Consider the following 17,113-nt stretch of genomic DNA (forward strand, 5'->3'; position numbering starts at 1 on the left):
TTTACAGGTAAATGGACAGGGCAACTTGCCTAGGTACCTGGAACATGTCCAGATTGTGTAAATTGTGATTGAATATCTGTAAAGCCTACATCAGTGTAAAACATGCAAAAGCAGGAACTGACCAATGAAACAACATAAGAGATCAGTGGAAATTTCGTATAATAGATGTGATCAAGTAGCTGAACGTGTACCTTCTCCATTTTGGTGTTATTACAACAATAGCATATTCCATAGAGTGTAAATTCTCATTATTCAAATTTCTCATTATGTTCACACCTTTCAATGACTAGTAACATTAAAAAACTTGAAGTAATAACATTAATAGATATTGCACAGAATGGAACAGTGATTAGATGTGTAATATCTATTGATATATGTTGATATCAATAATATCTATTGATATCAATAATATCAATAGACATATCATTGCTTCAAATAAGATTCCCATAGAAAACCAGGCTTAGCTGGAATTTTGATTGGCTGTCATTCAATTCTGCAAAAAAACAAACCAAACTTGCTTGAGATATAAGCCCTTATGGTTGCTTGGCTCCTGTGATAAATGATCACGTACGCATGCATTCACTACTAGTATGAGAGCAGAAATTTCCAATGTTTTTCACTACTAGTGCTTAATATTCCCATATTACACACGTTTTATATGTTCTACTTTTAAAATAAACCCCAAAGGAATGTTATTCAAGGATGTTACAGCTTTTTGGATATGAATTTTAGTGACTGGAAATTCTATTTCTTTGAAGACCAAACAAAAAGATAAGAGTTAATGAACAGCTTCAAAAGACAGCTGAGAAAAAGCATCTTATCACTGGAAGAATTTTAAAGCAACCAGGAGCAAGCTGGGTGTTTACCCAGGCCTTTTAAGGCCAAAATCGCTACCTGTTTTTGATTAGAGAAAATATAAACACTGATAAGATATTATTATTTTGGGGTAATAACTTGGCAATTATGCAAATAAAAATAAAGAACTTACACTTGTATAGTATCATAGTTAATTAGTTTTTAATTGTAGTCATTACTACTATTGGACAAACATGGCTGGCAGTTAGCACATTCACAAACAAAAGACAGGATAATATCTGAAAAAAATAATTTTCTTGAGATTGATTAAAGGATATAGTCAGCCCACTGTCATTCTTTAAGTATTTAACATCCACCCAAGCAGGTAACTGAGAGTTAGCACGAGATCCTTCTTTTTTAAGTTTAACATCTTGCTTACCACTGCAAAAAGAAACACCACCTAGCATTTATGAGCTTAACCCAAATTATTAGGCTTTATACCACATAACTTCCCGAGGCACATTGTAGAATTCTCCAAGTGGGCTAAAAAGTTGCAGGAGCCTTCACATCTGAATCATACTTGTTTTCACTTGCCGTACACATGCATTTTCCAGCAGGGATCATCTCAAAAGTGATCAGGACCTACAAATGTGGCTGATATTTCCACTCCCTAGCCTGGGGCACTCAAGCCCAGTTGTAGGACTCCTGCTGCTCCCCTCACTGAAACTAGCAAATCACCATATAATGCCTTAAAAGTTTAATAGAAATTTTCTTCCCAAAAGAAAAGTTTATAAAATGAAGGCAAGGAAGTCTGTTGTGCTAGCAGTGTGGCACTATCAGAGGAAGGCAACAAGACTACTAATAGGAATTATTAATTTGGTTACCCATGCTTAAACATGTGTGTAATTTTGCTCATTTCTTGGGCCAATGATCAAAATTCGTAATGGTCCATGAACAACAAAGACTTCACTGAACACAAAGGCACAATGTGCATTAGAACAAGCACTCGAATTTCAATGGGTGACATGGCATTCTCACTAACAAAAAGTCACTATTGTCCCTGACTTTTTAGCATGACCATGTAAAGCAGTTCTAATGTGGCTAGGAACAAGATGACAGAACTAAAGATAACTTGAAGCCAAAACAGTCATCAATGTCTAACAAAGTAAACAACAACTTAATCTAGTTCCCAACAAAAGGACTTCTAAATCACTTCTCTCTTCACACCCCACCAACAATACTACTTTCAAGCAAATCATTAATCACTTCAACCAGGTTGTATTTTGAATCAGGATTTTAGCTGTTGCAAGTCATTTTGACTGTTTGATGCAAAATTTATTAACTATTTGAGAATAATTCAAAATTTTTAGAGCTTTGAAAAGTACTTGTTTTATTTGAGCTGAGACAAATTGATTATTCACAGTTATGATGTCACTCCATCTGTTCATCTTACTTTCAAACACATAAGCAGCCCCGATGGGCCACATTCTCTAATTCTGCTCCTATATCTTATGGTCTACCCTGTGTGATTATATTACAGCCACTAACCCCGCTGACCATAAGAGTTTTACATGCAGATGGTGCTGACTGTAGTGTTCACTGTAAGCAATAGAGGGGTAACACAACATAAGACTTGCCGGCATCGGTTCAAGCTGGTCTGCACCAAACAAGAAATGAACTTGAGCTGGCAGAGGGAGCAGTAAGATACAATTTGTAAAAAGAAACCCAAATGATTTTGGCCTAATCCATTGGGAACCTTGATGAGCAAGGAAGAAAGCAGGAGACAAGTCCTATCCTAAAACCGAAATCTTATCCACTAGGGTCAGTAAACCCACCTCCAAATGCCACATCCCATCAACCGCATTAACAGTCTGTGACAGGTAAACTCACCACCCCCACTGCTCACCGACCAAAAGCCTCGTGTACTTCACTGCACATCTCCTTCATACACTTAACAGAGCTTCAACCCTCCCATCCAAACTTCATGTTCCGCAAAGGTTGGTAGGTTAATTGGTCATTGTAAGTTTCCTGTATTTAGGCCAGGATTAAATCAGGGGCTACTGGGCAGCATGGATTAAAGGGCTGGAAGGGCCTGTTGCACGCTGTACGTCAATATATAAATACAATCAACCATAAAGGCTGCAACAGCCAGATGTTTCCTGATGGATTTCCTATTTCCTTCTCCCTTCAAGGTGAGATGACATACAAATGGAGGCATCAGTGTCTACCTCTCCATAATGGAGGAAAGAACAATGCTCATTATTGCAATTTACATACATTGCTAAGGCTATTGCTTTTGATAGGGATGAAACAATAGAAATTCAGTCTACATTCACCTCTTCCTTCTCACATCAACTTGCTTCAGAATCCACAATGAATTGCAAACTATAGTGTAAGAACCCTTCAGTGCATCCCTTCCTTAACTCTAACTCCATTGGATCTCCCTTGCATCTTCCTCTGTTCTGATAGAATAAGGACAATCAAAGTAGGCGATTGGTTGGTGGGGGGGGGTTGTGTGAATAAAGTAATCAGGGATGAAGATAGGGAGCCACTCAATTTTGTATCCATTGCTAATAGATATGATGGTGAAACGTTATGCAACTGCATGGAGGTGGAATCTGTAACTAGTGAGAAATTAAGAAAACAGCCAAAAGGATGGACAGTGCATTTGCCAGTTCAGCAGTGAATGAGCTCACACAGAGATATAACAGGAGAGGATCAGGTGTGGACTTTGAAGATGGGTATGCTTAACAAGATACACCAAGAGGTACGCCAACAGCATTGAAGAATGTGAAAAACACAGAATCTGCAATAATGTGGCACATGGATTTGCACATAACTTGCAGCCCAACCTTTCTGGCATGGAAGACAACATCAAAGTCGTTTACTATCATTTATGTAAAGATGCAATAAAAACTTTCTTGCAGCAGTATCATACGCACGTGGTATCATTTAAGCAACGTTCACAAGAAAAAGTCAAAAGAAGAGAGGCTTTCAAAACTAATGTCAAAGCAGAAAAGAGGGCATACAACAAAGCAAAAATTAGTGGGAAGATAGAGGACTGGGAAGTTTTTAAAAATCTACAGAGAGCAACTAAAAAAATCATTAGAAGGGAAAAGATGAAATATGAAAGCAAGCTAGCAAATAATATCAAAGTGATAGTAAAAGTTTCTTCAAGTATGTTAAAAAATAAAAGAAAAATGAGAGTGGATATAGGACTGCTAGAGAATGAGGCAGGAGAACTAATGGGGGACAAGGAGATAGCTGATGAACTAAATGAGTATTTTGCATCAGTCTTCATTGTGGAAGACACTAGCAGTGTGTGTGTGAAGGAAGAGAAGTGGATGCAGTTACTATTACAAGAGAGAAGGTGCTCAAAAGGCTGAAAGACTTAAAAGTACGTAAGTCACCTGGACCAGATGAACTGCACCCTAATGTTCTAAAAGAGGTAGCATTAGAGGTGTGGTGGCAAAGATCTTTTTGAAGTGATCTTTAAAAAAATCTTTGGACTCTAGCCAGGTGCCAAAGGACTGGAAAAGAGCAAATGTCACTTTACTTTTTAAGAAAGGAGGAAGGCAGCAGAAAAGAAATTACAGACCAGTAAGCCTGACCTCAGTGATTGGGAAGATGTTGGAGTCAATTGTTAAGGATGAGGTGATGGAGCACTTGGTGACAGAGGACAAGATGTTACAAAGTCAGCATGGTTTCCTTCAGGGAAAGTCCTGCCTGATGAACCTGTTGGAATTCTTTGAGGAGATTACAAGTAGGATAGTTAAAGGGATGCAGTGGATGTTGTATATTTGGATTTTCAGAAGGCCTTTGACAATGTGCCATTCAGAAGGCCTTTGACAATGTGCCACACATGAGGCTGCTTACCAAGTTAAGAGCCCATGGTATTACAGGAAAGCTACTAACATGGTTAGAGCATTGGCTGATCAGTAGGAGGCAGTGAGTGGGAATAAAACATTCCTTTTCTGGTTGGCTGCCAGTGACTAGTGGTGTTCCGCAGGGGTCGAAGCTGGGATCACTTCTTTTTATACTACATATAAATGATTTAGTTGATAGAATAGATGGCTTTGTTGCCAAGTTTGCAGATGATACTGAGATTGGTGGAGGTGCAGGTAGTGTTGAGGAAACAGGATGCAGAAGGACTTAAGACAGATTAGGAGAATGGGCAAGAAAGTGGCAAATATGTGAAAGTGTGAAACGGCTCCCTTATTAGGGGGAGGGAGGGAGAGAGAGAGGGAGAGTGCCTGTGGTATGTCGAATACTGGCTGAACGAGTGCTGATGCTTTTATTGCTGGTGGGAGGAGGGGGATCGTTGCTTGCAGCCGCTTATGCGTTGGAGAGATGGAAGCTGGGGGGGGGGGCTTTGGGGTTTTAACATTTAACTATCATTCATTCTAAGGGGGCACTCCTCTCTGTTTCTAGTGGATGGTTGTGAACAAAAAGCATTTCAGGATGTATATTGTATACATTTCTCTGACGTTAAATGCACCTTTGAAACCTTTGAAATGAAATACAATGTTGGAAAATGCAATTTGGTAGTAGTAATAAATGTGCTATTTTCTAAATGGGGAGAAAATCCAAAAATCTGAGATGCAAAGGTACTAGGGCATAACACCCTAAAAGTTATCTTGCAGGCTAAGTTGGTGGTGAGGAAGGCAAATGCCATGTTAACATTCATTCCAAGAGGTCTAGAATACAGGAGGATGTGATGCTGAAGCTTTATAAGGCACTGGTGAGGCCTCACCTTGAGTATTGTGAACAGTTTTAAGCCTCCCATCTTAGGAAAGATGCGATGGCATTGGAGAGGGTCCAGAGGAGGTTCGCAAGGATGATTCCAGGAATGAAAGTGTTATCATACGAGGAACGCTTGATTTCTCTGGGTTTGTACTTACCGTAATTCAGAAGGATGAGGGGGGATCTCACCGAAACCTTTCAAATGTTGAAAGGCCCAGACAGAGTAGATGCAGAAAGGATGTTTCTCATGGTGGAGAGTCTAGGACAAGAGGGCACAGCCTCAGGATAGAGGGGTGCCCTTTCCAAACAGAGATGCAGAATTTTTTTTTAGCCAAAGGGTGGGGAATTTGTGGAATTTGTTCCAACATGCAGCTGTGGAGGCCAGGTCACTGGGACTATTTAAGGCAGAGATTGATAGGGTTTTAATTGGACGTGGCATCAAAGGTTAAAGGGAGAAGGCTGGAAACTGGGGTTGAGGAGAAGGAAAAAAATCAGCCATGATTGAATGGTAGAGCAGACTTGATGGGCCAAATGGTCTGATTCTGCTGCTATGTCTTATGGTCTTAATGAAAAAAATTAAAATTATACACAATTTTACAACAATGAGCACAATTAGAACAAAGAAACAAAGTCTATTTTAGTGCAAAATGATTAAAGTGGGTGTAAGTGTTGTTAAACTGTAGTGATTAGGATTTTGCTGATTGGTTCAGGTACACAATGGCTGAAAGGACATATTGAGTTGCATTGTCTTTATTTCTTACATGAGGAGTAAAAATCTTTATGTTATGTCTCCGTTTTTGAACTTGATGCTCTGGGACTTCTGGGTTCTGTACCTCCTATACGATGGTAGCTGTGAAAAGATGTTCTAGATCTTTGATGTCAGACATTGCCTTCTTAATGAAGGCAATATCAATGTTGGGGAGTGATGTCTCCATGACGTGTTGCGTAGAGTTTAATGCTCTCTGCAACCTTACATTTCCATGATGAAGCCAATCCGGATTTTTTCCACAGTACTGAAAGTTTGTAGGAATTAAGAGTGTTTGGTGACAAGCTAAACCTCACAAGAAAATAAAGATGCTGTCATGCTTTCCTCACGATTGCATCAATGTCCTGCCTGGGTACACCCATTATGCTAATAACTAGGTATTTCAAGTAGCTGACTCTCTCCGCTGCTGTAAGGTGTTTGTTCATCATCCTCCCCCCTTCCAGAAGTCAACAACTAGCACTTTAGTTTTGTTGATGTGCGTGGCACTTGTACACTTGTGAGTGTTGCAACTTCCATTGCAGAGCAATGTCTTAGCTCTACCGTAGTAGGTCAAGTTGATGTAAGGTCAGTTTACAGCCTTGCAAGTTCATATTGTTTTCATGCCTATTACTACCCACAACCATCAGCCTCTTGAACAAAGGGGATAACTACACTCACTTGAACATCCACTGAGATGTTTCCACAATTAATAATCTGGCTTTAAGGATTCATGATCTTTTTATCTCATCATCTAGATCTTTATTGCCACTTATTTATATTTGCATTTGCACAGTTTGTTGTCTTCTGCACTCTGGTTGATCATTCACTGATCTTGTTATAGTTACTACTCTACAGATTTGCTGAGTATGCCCATGGGAAAATGTATCTCAGGACTGTATATGGTGGCATATACATATGCACTTTGATAATAAAATTTACTTTCTTTAAACTCTTGACAGATAAGTTTCCAAAGCGGCTTTCAGTGAGCACCTTCAATATACCAATAATGATGGGCAAGTCTGTTGAATAATGTAGGTTCAGGTTAGAAGAAAGCAATGTTGTGATGTGAGTATTATTAAAAGTAAGTTAATACTAATCGGGAAGCTGTAGGTAGCAAGAGGCGGGATCCGGGGTTGGCGGGGTCTTTACTTCCGCTCTTTTTACTCCCAGTATGCATTGTATATAGTTCCTCCACCCAGGCCGCACGAGGTACCTGGAAGCCTCTGTATTGTAAATATCATTTGCCGTCCCAGATAAAGATGGTCTTTTGGCCATCAAGTTGTCGAGTGGTCTTTTTGTAAAGTAGAAGTTACCACAGGCATTGCCTGTGTATTGCCATGGTATCACATCAGCACAGTACGCTGCAGTGATATCTGCTCTGCATATGTGTACAATAATACCTTCAACCCAGGAAATCCCTGAAAATTAGTATTGTGGGTGCCGACAAGTATGTCATTTTGGTCACCAATAAGTGGAGGGTCTTTAATTGGCAGTCACAATCATAACAAATATTTATTTTTAATTAACTGAGAATTTAACATTTGACTATAAGAAGCTAACAAACTCAATAATCTATCTTTATGAAGAACCGTGTATGTTTTTAATATCCTTTTGCAAGTAAAGGCCTCTTTAAATCATTTCTGGCCTTCAGCTTCACTTCCACGGGGAAACTGGAGTAGATTCTATTAAACACTGCTTTGAACTTCCATCTGGAATTGGCAGAGCCCCCAGAAGATCTAAATTGGGCTAACCCTCAAATTCCGGCACTGGTAAGCCAGATCCATAGCTCCAGCAATGCAGTACCATCAACAAGCCCTTTGTTGCATACTTTTTGAAATCACTGCTGAGCACTATTTTATCAAAATGTTGACAGATCAAAAGACACCATACGATTAAAGGCAAACAGTATTTTGAATTTTTTAATCAATGGTTATAAATTTATTCCAAAATGACCTCCAGCAATTTTTACAACAAAACTTATTTCAGTACAAATGTGAGTTTATTCTGTTTTGAGTGAGTTCCCTCAGTATAAAAAGCCTTTAAATCACATTGACTCAAACTCTCTAGTATGTGCTTCACTTTGTATGCGCAGGGAGACAATAGTGAGCACAGCAGGGCTCAGGCCTGATGTTTTTGTATTTCCTTGTGATCTCTGAACCAGTGCCCCTTTGTATACTGGGACCCACAAACAAATCTAAATTACTTGAATTCACTCACTTGTCAAGTCTAAGACAGTGACTGATTTCGACTAGTTACTTCAAATGTACCAAAGGCAAAAAGCATTAACACACTATAGTTCTGGAGCTTTGCATTTTTTTTTGGGATTCTGCCAGGACTAGTTTGACATTCCATTCACTGCAAACTGTTTGTTGGAAAGTGCATGCCTTGCAGATTCAAATTGCATAATGAACTTAATCTGGTCAGAATGAATCTGATACATTGATGTTTTCTAGGGCCACGAACAGAGGGGAAGGGAAGCAGATAAATAATTTCTTCAGCATTTCGTACCTTTGAGAGTTCTTGCCCTGGACCACACTGTTTACAGGCCACACAGTTCCCAGCCTCGTCCCTGTACTCCTGCTCCTGGCAGTCTCCTGTTTCGCCTGCAGTTCCTAGTACCTAATGAAGATAGTTAACAAACCCAGTTAAGTCTTTCACTTATGTTGGAAGGACTAAATGTTATTCTAGAGTAAGTAAATAACTGAAATTTCTTTGTGTATTGAGTGTCTGCAGAGCAATATCAAAAACAAGATGTTGATAAATCCAATGCGTCATTACTCTAGACTAAATGGGCATATTTAGGAATCAAACGCAGATAAGCCTTAAGGAAGGTCTGTTTAAACTTAAACAGCAAACAAATGACATCTGCTTTTCCACACATGCTATCTAAATAGTTTCAACAGTTTGTTTTCAAGTTTTCAGCACCCATGTATTCCCATGTCTGGTGTTGCATTAATTTCACTATAAGTTTCCTCGTTATGTAGGTTCCACATTGCCAGATAATGCTTATGGCAAATCAACGGGAGTCTATGTTTGATCTGTGCCTTCCCATTTTGGTGCTGGTGAATGTCTGGTGCTGCATAGGTTCTACATTGGCACTCCATTTATAGACAAAGCTTATGGAAAACCATTAGATCTGTGCCTTTAGGACATTGCAAGGCTGGCAACAACTTTCCTTGTTTTGCCATCTGATCTATCTTCTAGCATGGATTGATGTCAAGGACTGTAAGGATCAGCATGGAATAATGGTGAGGACATCAAACTTTGCTACAGGACCCAGAATAAACCAAACCCGTTGAAAAGATAACACTATACAAACAGTGTGGTCTCTGACATTTATGTCATCTCTGACAAAATTCATTTTACTTTTGGAACATCTGGCATTTATGAAATGATATCAATGTAAACTTCAAATTTAGCATTAGACACTAACTGTTAGACATTCCTTCATTTTATTCTGGTACTCTGGTAATTCACGGTTGACCCTGGTTTAATTTAATTCAAGTATCTTAAAACAGCTGTGGGAATACTTGGCTAAAGAAAGATGGCAGTGTAAACATTAATAGAAAACCATCCTCCTAAAATTTGGGTATAGATAAAAAAAGATAAGGAATGAAAAATATGAAAAGCCCTTTAAAATTAATTAAAGGAGACTAAATAAATGAAGGCTTATTCACAGACACAAACATTTGCTAATTGAAGTGCAATATATGAAAAGGGATTAGACTAGCACTACTGGGAAGACCCATACTTAAGTATCCATTTTTAGCAGTTCCCTCCCTATTTTGCATCACTAAAAGATTGTTTATATGTTACAACTAGACTTGACACAAGTAACACAAACTACCAGATCATGCATTAAAATACATAATGGACAAATCTTCAGAATGGAATGGTCAGATTAAGAAAAACAAATAGCAACAAGAGAGAAAGTAGAGAAAGATGTTAATTCAGGCAGACCCCAGGTTATGTAAGGGTTCTTTTCCTCAGAATTGTCTGTAAGCCAATTTCTCCATAATCAGAAACACCCATATTCTATAGAGCCATATCATATCGCTCTATATACAATTGCTATAATTCTTTAATTTCATTGAAAAAAATTCTCTAACACTATTTATAATTAAACTATTGAAATATATTCTGCTCCCATTCATTAACCATGAACCATTTGATGATTATGATTACTATTATTATTACCACCTTATAAAATACTTTATAAAAGTATGGAAAATTTTGAGCAAGGTAAGTAATGTTTTTCTAAGTCATTCAGAATCTGGGGAGCTCCTCTCCAAAGACACAAGGCAAGGTAGGATGAGACTGATGTGATGCACAAGGTTAAAGTATGAATTGTCTAATTTGAGAAATAACATAGACTAATTATTGATTAACTTTTGAGTCAGACAGCCACCTAGTGCAGTTAATTACAATTCAACTGAAATTGGAGGTTTCTAATTCAGTGAGGAGCAGAGTGACATAGATCAGACTAGGCCAGACCAGCAAGTATCCTGACTGGTGTCAGGTACATCAGATTCTCATGAGACTTTACAAGGAAATAAAAAGGGAATCTTTTTTTTCTGAAAGTTGCTGTGTTACATAGATTTCCCATATTTTGTATGCTTTTGTTCAATAGATTGAGAGAAGTGTCTAAAATGTTTCACTGCAGTTCATATGTTTATCTAATGATTTAAAACAAGGGCAAACACTATTCTGGGTAATTATAATTACAAACAATTCATGTCAGCCACCAGAAAGGCCAAGCTGCCAAAATCTAACTCTCTGATAAAGACTTACGGTTATCACAAGTCTGTTATTACACAATATGCCATTTTCCCTTTTTGAACAATATATATCAGGTAACCTTCACCTTGACCTTCCAGAATATGCAAGAATTCTAGAAAAATATGGTAACTGAATTATCTATTTAAAGGCTTAACTGTAATTCATCATTTTGTAAAGATTACTTTGAGCAAACTAGTTAGAGAGAATATTTTGAAAAATAGTGGTACATGCAAAATAAATGCAACATACATTTTAGACAGACTGCAGGTATTTAAAGTTATAACATGACGCCTTCATGTTTTGTACTATCTGAGACTTAGAGAGCTGGCAGCAATTTGCATTACTTTCCAAATGTTTTTGTACTTGCAAAATTTGCAAATGTTTGTGTACCTTCTCATTGTGCGAATTATGTGAAAATATAAATGTGTTAAGATAAAATGAAGCTCTATCAAACTGCTCACCAACACAAAATAACATAAACGTAATTTGGGAGTCTTATGATATTTGCATTACTTCCTGCAATGACGCACTGTAGTTTGCTGCAAAGACTTTTTCAAGGACTAGTTCAGAAGAAGCTCCTTACCAGACAAAAGAATGCGATCAGCAGGTGTAGCAAAATGCCTCTATGTTTGTGGTCCATCCCGACTCCTCTTCGTGCCGCATCAAGAACCTGCACTGAGATCAGCCTCGGCTCCGCCACCAAACAGTAGAGCTGGAAAATAAAAGACCTCGGTAAATTCCAAGTAGACATCAAACTGACCACCGGCGTTATCAATCTACTTAGCTGGAGTGATAAATACAACTCTCTCGCAGGATGTTCCAAACAGACGATTGCATTCCTGCAAGTTGTAGTTCAGACATGATCTTCAATATCCGAACTGTTCCTAAGTTGTTGTTAATATTATACTACATAAAAACATTCTGCCGACATAAATTTTATGAGCACAACCTGATAAACAGGAGCCTCCCCTTACTCAGCAGAGGTTTGCTTTCCCCACAAATTCTGCCTTTGATCAGATTTCCCGCTTTTCCTTGCGTCCTGAGGTGTACCTTAACGACAGTTTGCGAGGCGGGTTGAGGCTTTGCACCTTTGCAGCGGGAGACCCGCGCCGACAGCTCGGTTTGTGGCTCGCTGGCGGTTCACCGCAGCGCAGAGGGGGGCGTTTCGGGGTCGCCCGGTTCCCGGAACGGGACAGCGGGCGGCTGCAGCCGGCTTGATCTGAAGCCCACGGCAAAGCGTGTTCTCTGGTGGGGGGGGGGGGCAGGGCGAGTTATTTTTTTAAAGGGGGAGAAATTAGTGATGCGGTTGATAATTGCCTCTGGGTTGTAACAGCACGGAGTGAAAACGCTCCCCGTCCGGTCCTCAACAACAAGAGAAAGGAGCGGCATTTATACAGCTACGAAATATTTAGTTTCCCCGGAGATGCCGATGCTTAATCGATGCACACAGTCGCCAGAGGCATCGATGACAAAGGGTGATCGTGTGGTGAGGCGAATGGCGAAGTTCGGAGCGGCGAGCTCCCCGCCGCTGGGTGACTGCCCTCGACCAAACGAACTGCTCTCCGCGCACCTCCCAGTGTGTGTTTTGAGTTTCCTTTAAACCGCTCTGTTGTCGCCAAAGTTCAATCGACTATCAAAGGAGGAAGAAGTGTCGTCGCTTCGTGGACAATTAAACCCAGCGCATGTTTCTTCCCACTGTTTTGCAATGTAAAGATTCCCGCTTCACCCCCAACCCCCACCCCACAAACTTGCCGAGCTGGGAGCCGCAAAGCCCTTTCCCGTCGGATCGCCCACTCAATGAAAGCAGACACTTCAAAGGAGCAGCCCGGCCAGCAGGCTCTCGTAATCTGATCGGAGATCAGCGTGCGATCAAAGGCTGCCGTGAACCCGGAGCATTTAAACAGGTTCAGCACCTACCGCGATGGGTTGCACACTCTCTTTAATGTGGTGTCTACCTCGAAAACCTTCACTTCTTTTTCTCTCCAGATCCGATTGCTTTTCTTGCATCCAGCAGTCCGGGGGGAAAAGCGAGCGAGCTCTGCCAGACTTCCTGCGCAGTGTGATGTTTTATCTGGGTCTGATCGCTAGGCTGTGGAGTGTTTGTGACTGTGTGAAGTACTTCTCAGCGCTAGGGGTTACAGTCTATCCCTTTCATCTCGGTCTTCAAATCCCATGACATCATCTAAACTTTAGACTGCAAAGCGGATTGGCTGGGAATGGGGCATCCTGGGGAAAGTTGGTAATAATATAGAACAAAACTTCTTCAGGCTGGCTTTAAACACATGTCTGCTTAAATTAAGAACGTAATCCTGACAAAGATACGGGCAACCACAACGAGATGCCGTTTGTCGTTTATTGTCAATACATGCGCCATCGAGGTGATACAATAAATTTCTGCTTTGACATGTACAATAATAGCAACATTTTTATTAAGACCAATTTTCACGGGATTCTTTGTAATGCTGCAGAATAGATGCAAGGTTGAATTTTGCATTTACAAAGTGGGCAGAATTGTGCTGGTGACAGTTTTTATGCATTTTGACATTGGGGGAGTTCTTATAGCTCGCTCTGCTTTTTCCCTCCTGCTGCTCAATAAATGTGAACTTCAGCTGAAGGCGGATTGCACTCCAGTAGCGCATCCCAGCGATCTTAACAGACTGCAAGGGAGGCCTGAACTGAATTTTAACCCATCCTGCATTAAAACATTCACACTTCTTGTAGAGTTCGTTAACTGGCAACGCAAAATTGAAATACTGATAAACACAAGAGATTCTGCAGATGCTGGAAATTCAGGGTAGCATACACAAAATGCTGCAGGAACCCAGCAGGTCAGGCAGTATCCATGGAAAGGAATTAAGAGTCAATGTTTTGGGCTGAGATCCTTCATCGGGACTCGTGAAATACTGGTGATAGTCCTCTCCTTATTTCAAGGATTGCTCTGACTCATTTAACTCAGTACATTCTGGAAATGAACCTGGAATTGTCCTGTTCATTGAAGTTTGATTATTCTCTAAGTTGTTATAGTTGATGAACTGTCAGAGGAATTTTGGCTATAGTTTGGAATCATGATTTTAAAAATATTTCACTGTATCCTGGCTTATAGATCCACATACTGCAAGATTAGTTAACGTCAGGCATTTTGTAGAAATAAGATATTTTTGTGTCAAAACAATCAAATGAGGAAATTCTCTATAATAGTACAGGTTAAACCATAATTGCCCTCATGAAGAGGTAACTATAGGGGTTCATCTGAGTATAATTGGGAATCACAAGATCTACAAAATAAAAATCAATAAAAATCAAAATAAATACAGAAAATACTAGATGTCCTCAAGAAGTTGACAAATGGATGGAGTAAGAAAAGCAGTAATGTTGCTTTTCCCTCTACATATGCTGCCTGTCCTGCAGAAATGCCAGACTTATTATAGAATGACACTGCACAGATAGTTGTTATGCACATTGTGCTCATGTCAGTTTCAAAACAGCATGGCAGCTACTTTCAAGTATATAGAAAGATAGAAACATAGAAAACCCACAGCACAATACAGGCCCTTTGGCCCACAAAGCTGTGCCAAACATGTCCCTACCTGAGCAATTACCTAGGGTTCCCCTTAGCCTTCTATTTTTCTAAGCTCCATGTACCTGTCCAGGAGTCTCTTAAAAGACCCTATCATATCCTCCTCCACCACCATCACCGGCAGCCCATTCCACACACTCACCACTCTCTGCGTAAAAAAACTTACCCCTGATATCTCTTCTATACCCACTTCCAAGCACCTTAAAGCTGTGCCCTCTGGTGCTAGCCATTTCAGCCCTGGGGTAAAGCCTCTGTCTATCATTGCCTCTCATCATCTTACACACCTCTATCAGGTCACCTCTCATCCTCTGTAACTCCAAGGAAAAAAGGCCAAGTTCACTCAACCTATTCTCATAAATCATGCTCCCCAATCCAGGCAACATCCTTGTAAATCTCCTCTGCACCCTTTCTATGGCTTCCAGATCTTTCCTGTAGTGATGTGACCAGAACTGAGCACAGTATATATAAAACTTCACAGTTGTTTAATCCCTGCATTATTTGCCTTTGGTTAAGAAGAAAGTTATGTCAAAACAATCTTTTCAAATATTTATTGTAACACATCAAGATTTCAAAACTGATTAGTCCTGATCTGATATGGTATAAAAAGCACAATGAACATAAAGAACATAATAAAAAGACAAAGATACACAATAAATAAAAACATAAAAGCAATCCATACTTTTATATTGTTGCAGCTATAAAGAAGGCAAGACAGAGGCTATATTTCATTAGGAGTTTGAACAGATTTGGTTTATCAACTAAAACACTCAAACTTCAAATGGTGTACTATGGGGAACATTCTGACAGGCTGCATCACTTTCTGGTGTGGGGGTGGGGGGGGGACTACCGCACAGGATCGAAATAAGCTATGGAAAGCCATAAAATTAGTCAGCTCCATTTTGATACTAGCCTTCATACAGGTGACATCCATTATTAGGGATCCCTATTACCCAGGGCATGCCCTCTTCACGTTGCTACCATCAGGTGGGAGGTACAGAAGCCTGAAGGCACACAGTCAGTGATTCAGGAACAGCTTCGTCCCCTCTGCCATACGATTCCTAAATAGAACCCATGAATAACAGTACCTCACTTTTTAAAAATATATATTATTTCTGTTTTCATACTATTTTAATCTATTCAATATACATGTATATATTTACTGAGATTTATTGATTTGTTGATTTATTTTCTTTCTGTATCATCATGTATTGCATTGAAATACTGCTGCTAAGTTAACAAATTTCACAACATATGCCAGTGATAATAAACCTGATTCCTATAAAACACAATGTACAAGACATGCGAAATCTATGTAAACTTCTAAGTAGGAGCACTGTCATGCTCTCTTTCAGGAGTAGAGCCAGAATCACAATCAGTTTTAATATTACTGGCATATGTCATGAAATTTGTTGTTTTGTGGCAGTGGTACAGAGCTATCCATAATAATTTTTTAAAAAAGCTTAGAATTATAGTGGATTTTGGTTAATCGGGCCACTTTGGGGCCGGTACATTTTGGCTCAAATAAGGGGCTATCCCAATCAGCCAAAGTTCAATGAAGTAGTTAAAAAAGTAAATTGCCATTTCCCTGTTACTCTGCTGGCATTTAGGGCAGCAGTGAAGGTCCTCCCTCTCTGCTGGTGTTCAGGGCTTCCTTCATCATGTCAGTAACTTCCTCTCAGTTTTCACTACTGTCAGACATGAAGTTTCGGTCAAGGATGTTGCCAGGTCTGAAGGACCTGAGTTATAAGGAAATATTGAATAGGTTAGGATTTTATTCCTTAGAATGTAGAAGGTTGAGGGGAGATTTGATAGAGGTATACAAAATTATGTGGGTATAGATAGGGCAGATGCAAGCAGGCTTTTTCCACTGAGGTTGGGTGGGACTACAACCAGGGGTTATGGGTTAAGGGTGAAAGGAGAGAAGTTTAAGAGGGGCATGAAGGGAAATTTCTTCACTCAGACAGTTGTGAGAGCGTGGAATGAGCTATCAGCACAAGTGGTATATGCAAGCTTGATTTCAGCATTTAAGAGAAGTTTGAATAGGTACATGGATAGTAGGAATGTGGAGGGCTATGGTCTGGGTGTAGGTCAATGGGTGTAAGCAACTTAAATGGCTTGGGTATAAACTAAATGGGCCAAAGGGCCTGTTCCTGTGCTGTCGTTTCTATCACTCGAGGTCGAGGATGATGGTCTTTGTTCCGTTGATCTATCAGAGAGTGAAGACGCCTGTGCGTGTATTTGTTTAATGTGTACATGACGGTGCACTCCAAGAAGCACGTGATGCTTCACTAATCAACCAACTGATTCCAATGGCATGGAAATGACGACAATTGGAGCTGATGGATTTGTTGCAGCCTTCATCTGCCTTCACAGCCATTCAGTTTGAAGTAACTTTGTCCGTCTGTTCCTCCGTTGAGGTCTTGGTTGGCTTGTTCTTTGTCAGGGACCTCACCCTCGACCTTACCACCATGGGT

General features: G+C 39.9%; 1 protein-coding gene across 6 annotated transcripts in view; it reads right to left on the minus strand.

The window, feature by feature from the left end:
- The window catches only part of tnfrsf19 (tumor necrosis factor receptor superfamily, member 19), a 94,149-nt gene extending 80,692 nt beyond the window's left edge, over positions 1-13,457 (minus strand). The window contains exons 1-3 of one of the 6 annotated variants that reach the window (XM_059964189.1): positions 12,980-13,457; positions 11,646-11,774; positions 8,792-8,902 (exon numbers count right to left, since the gene is read on the minus strand). In XM_059964189.1, coding sequence (XP_059820172.1) covers positions 8,792-8,902; positions 11,646-11,774; positions 12,980-13,069 — 330 coding nt within the window. In that variant the 5' untranslated portion in view covers positions 13,070-13,457. Of the gene's footprint in view, positions 1-8,791; positions 8,903-11,645; positions 11,775-12,112; positions 12,292-12,379; positions 12,770-12,814; positions 12,915-12,979 lie in introns of those variants that run through there. The other 5 variants (XM_059964191.1, XM_059964192.1, XM_059964194.1 and 2 more) reach the window with 5 other exon arrangements.
- Positions 13,458-17,113: the final 3,656 nt, after the last annotated feature.

Source organism: Hypanus sabinus, chromosome 3 (assembly GCF_030144855.1).
Source record: "Hypanus sabinus isolate sHypSab1 chromosome 3, sHypSab1.hap1, whole genome shotgun sequence".
Classification (NCBI taxonomy): Eukaryota; Metazoa; Chordata; class Chondrichthyes; order Myliobatiformes; family Dasyatidae; genus Hypanus; species Hypanus sabinus.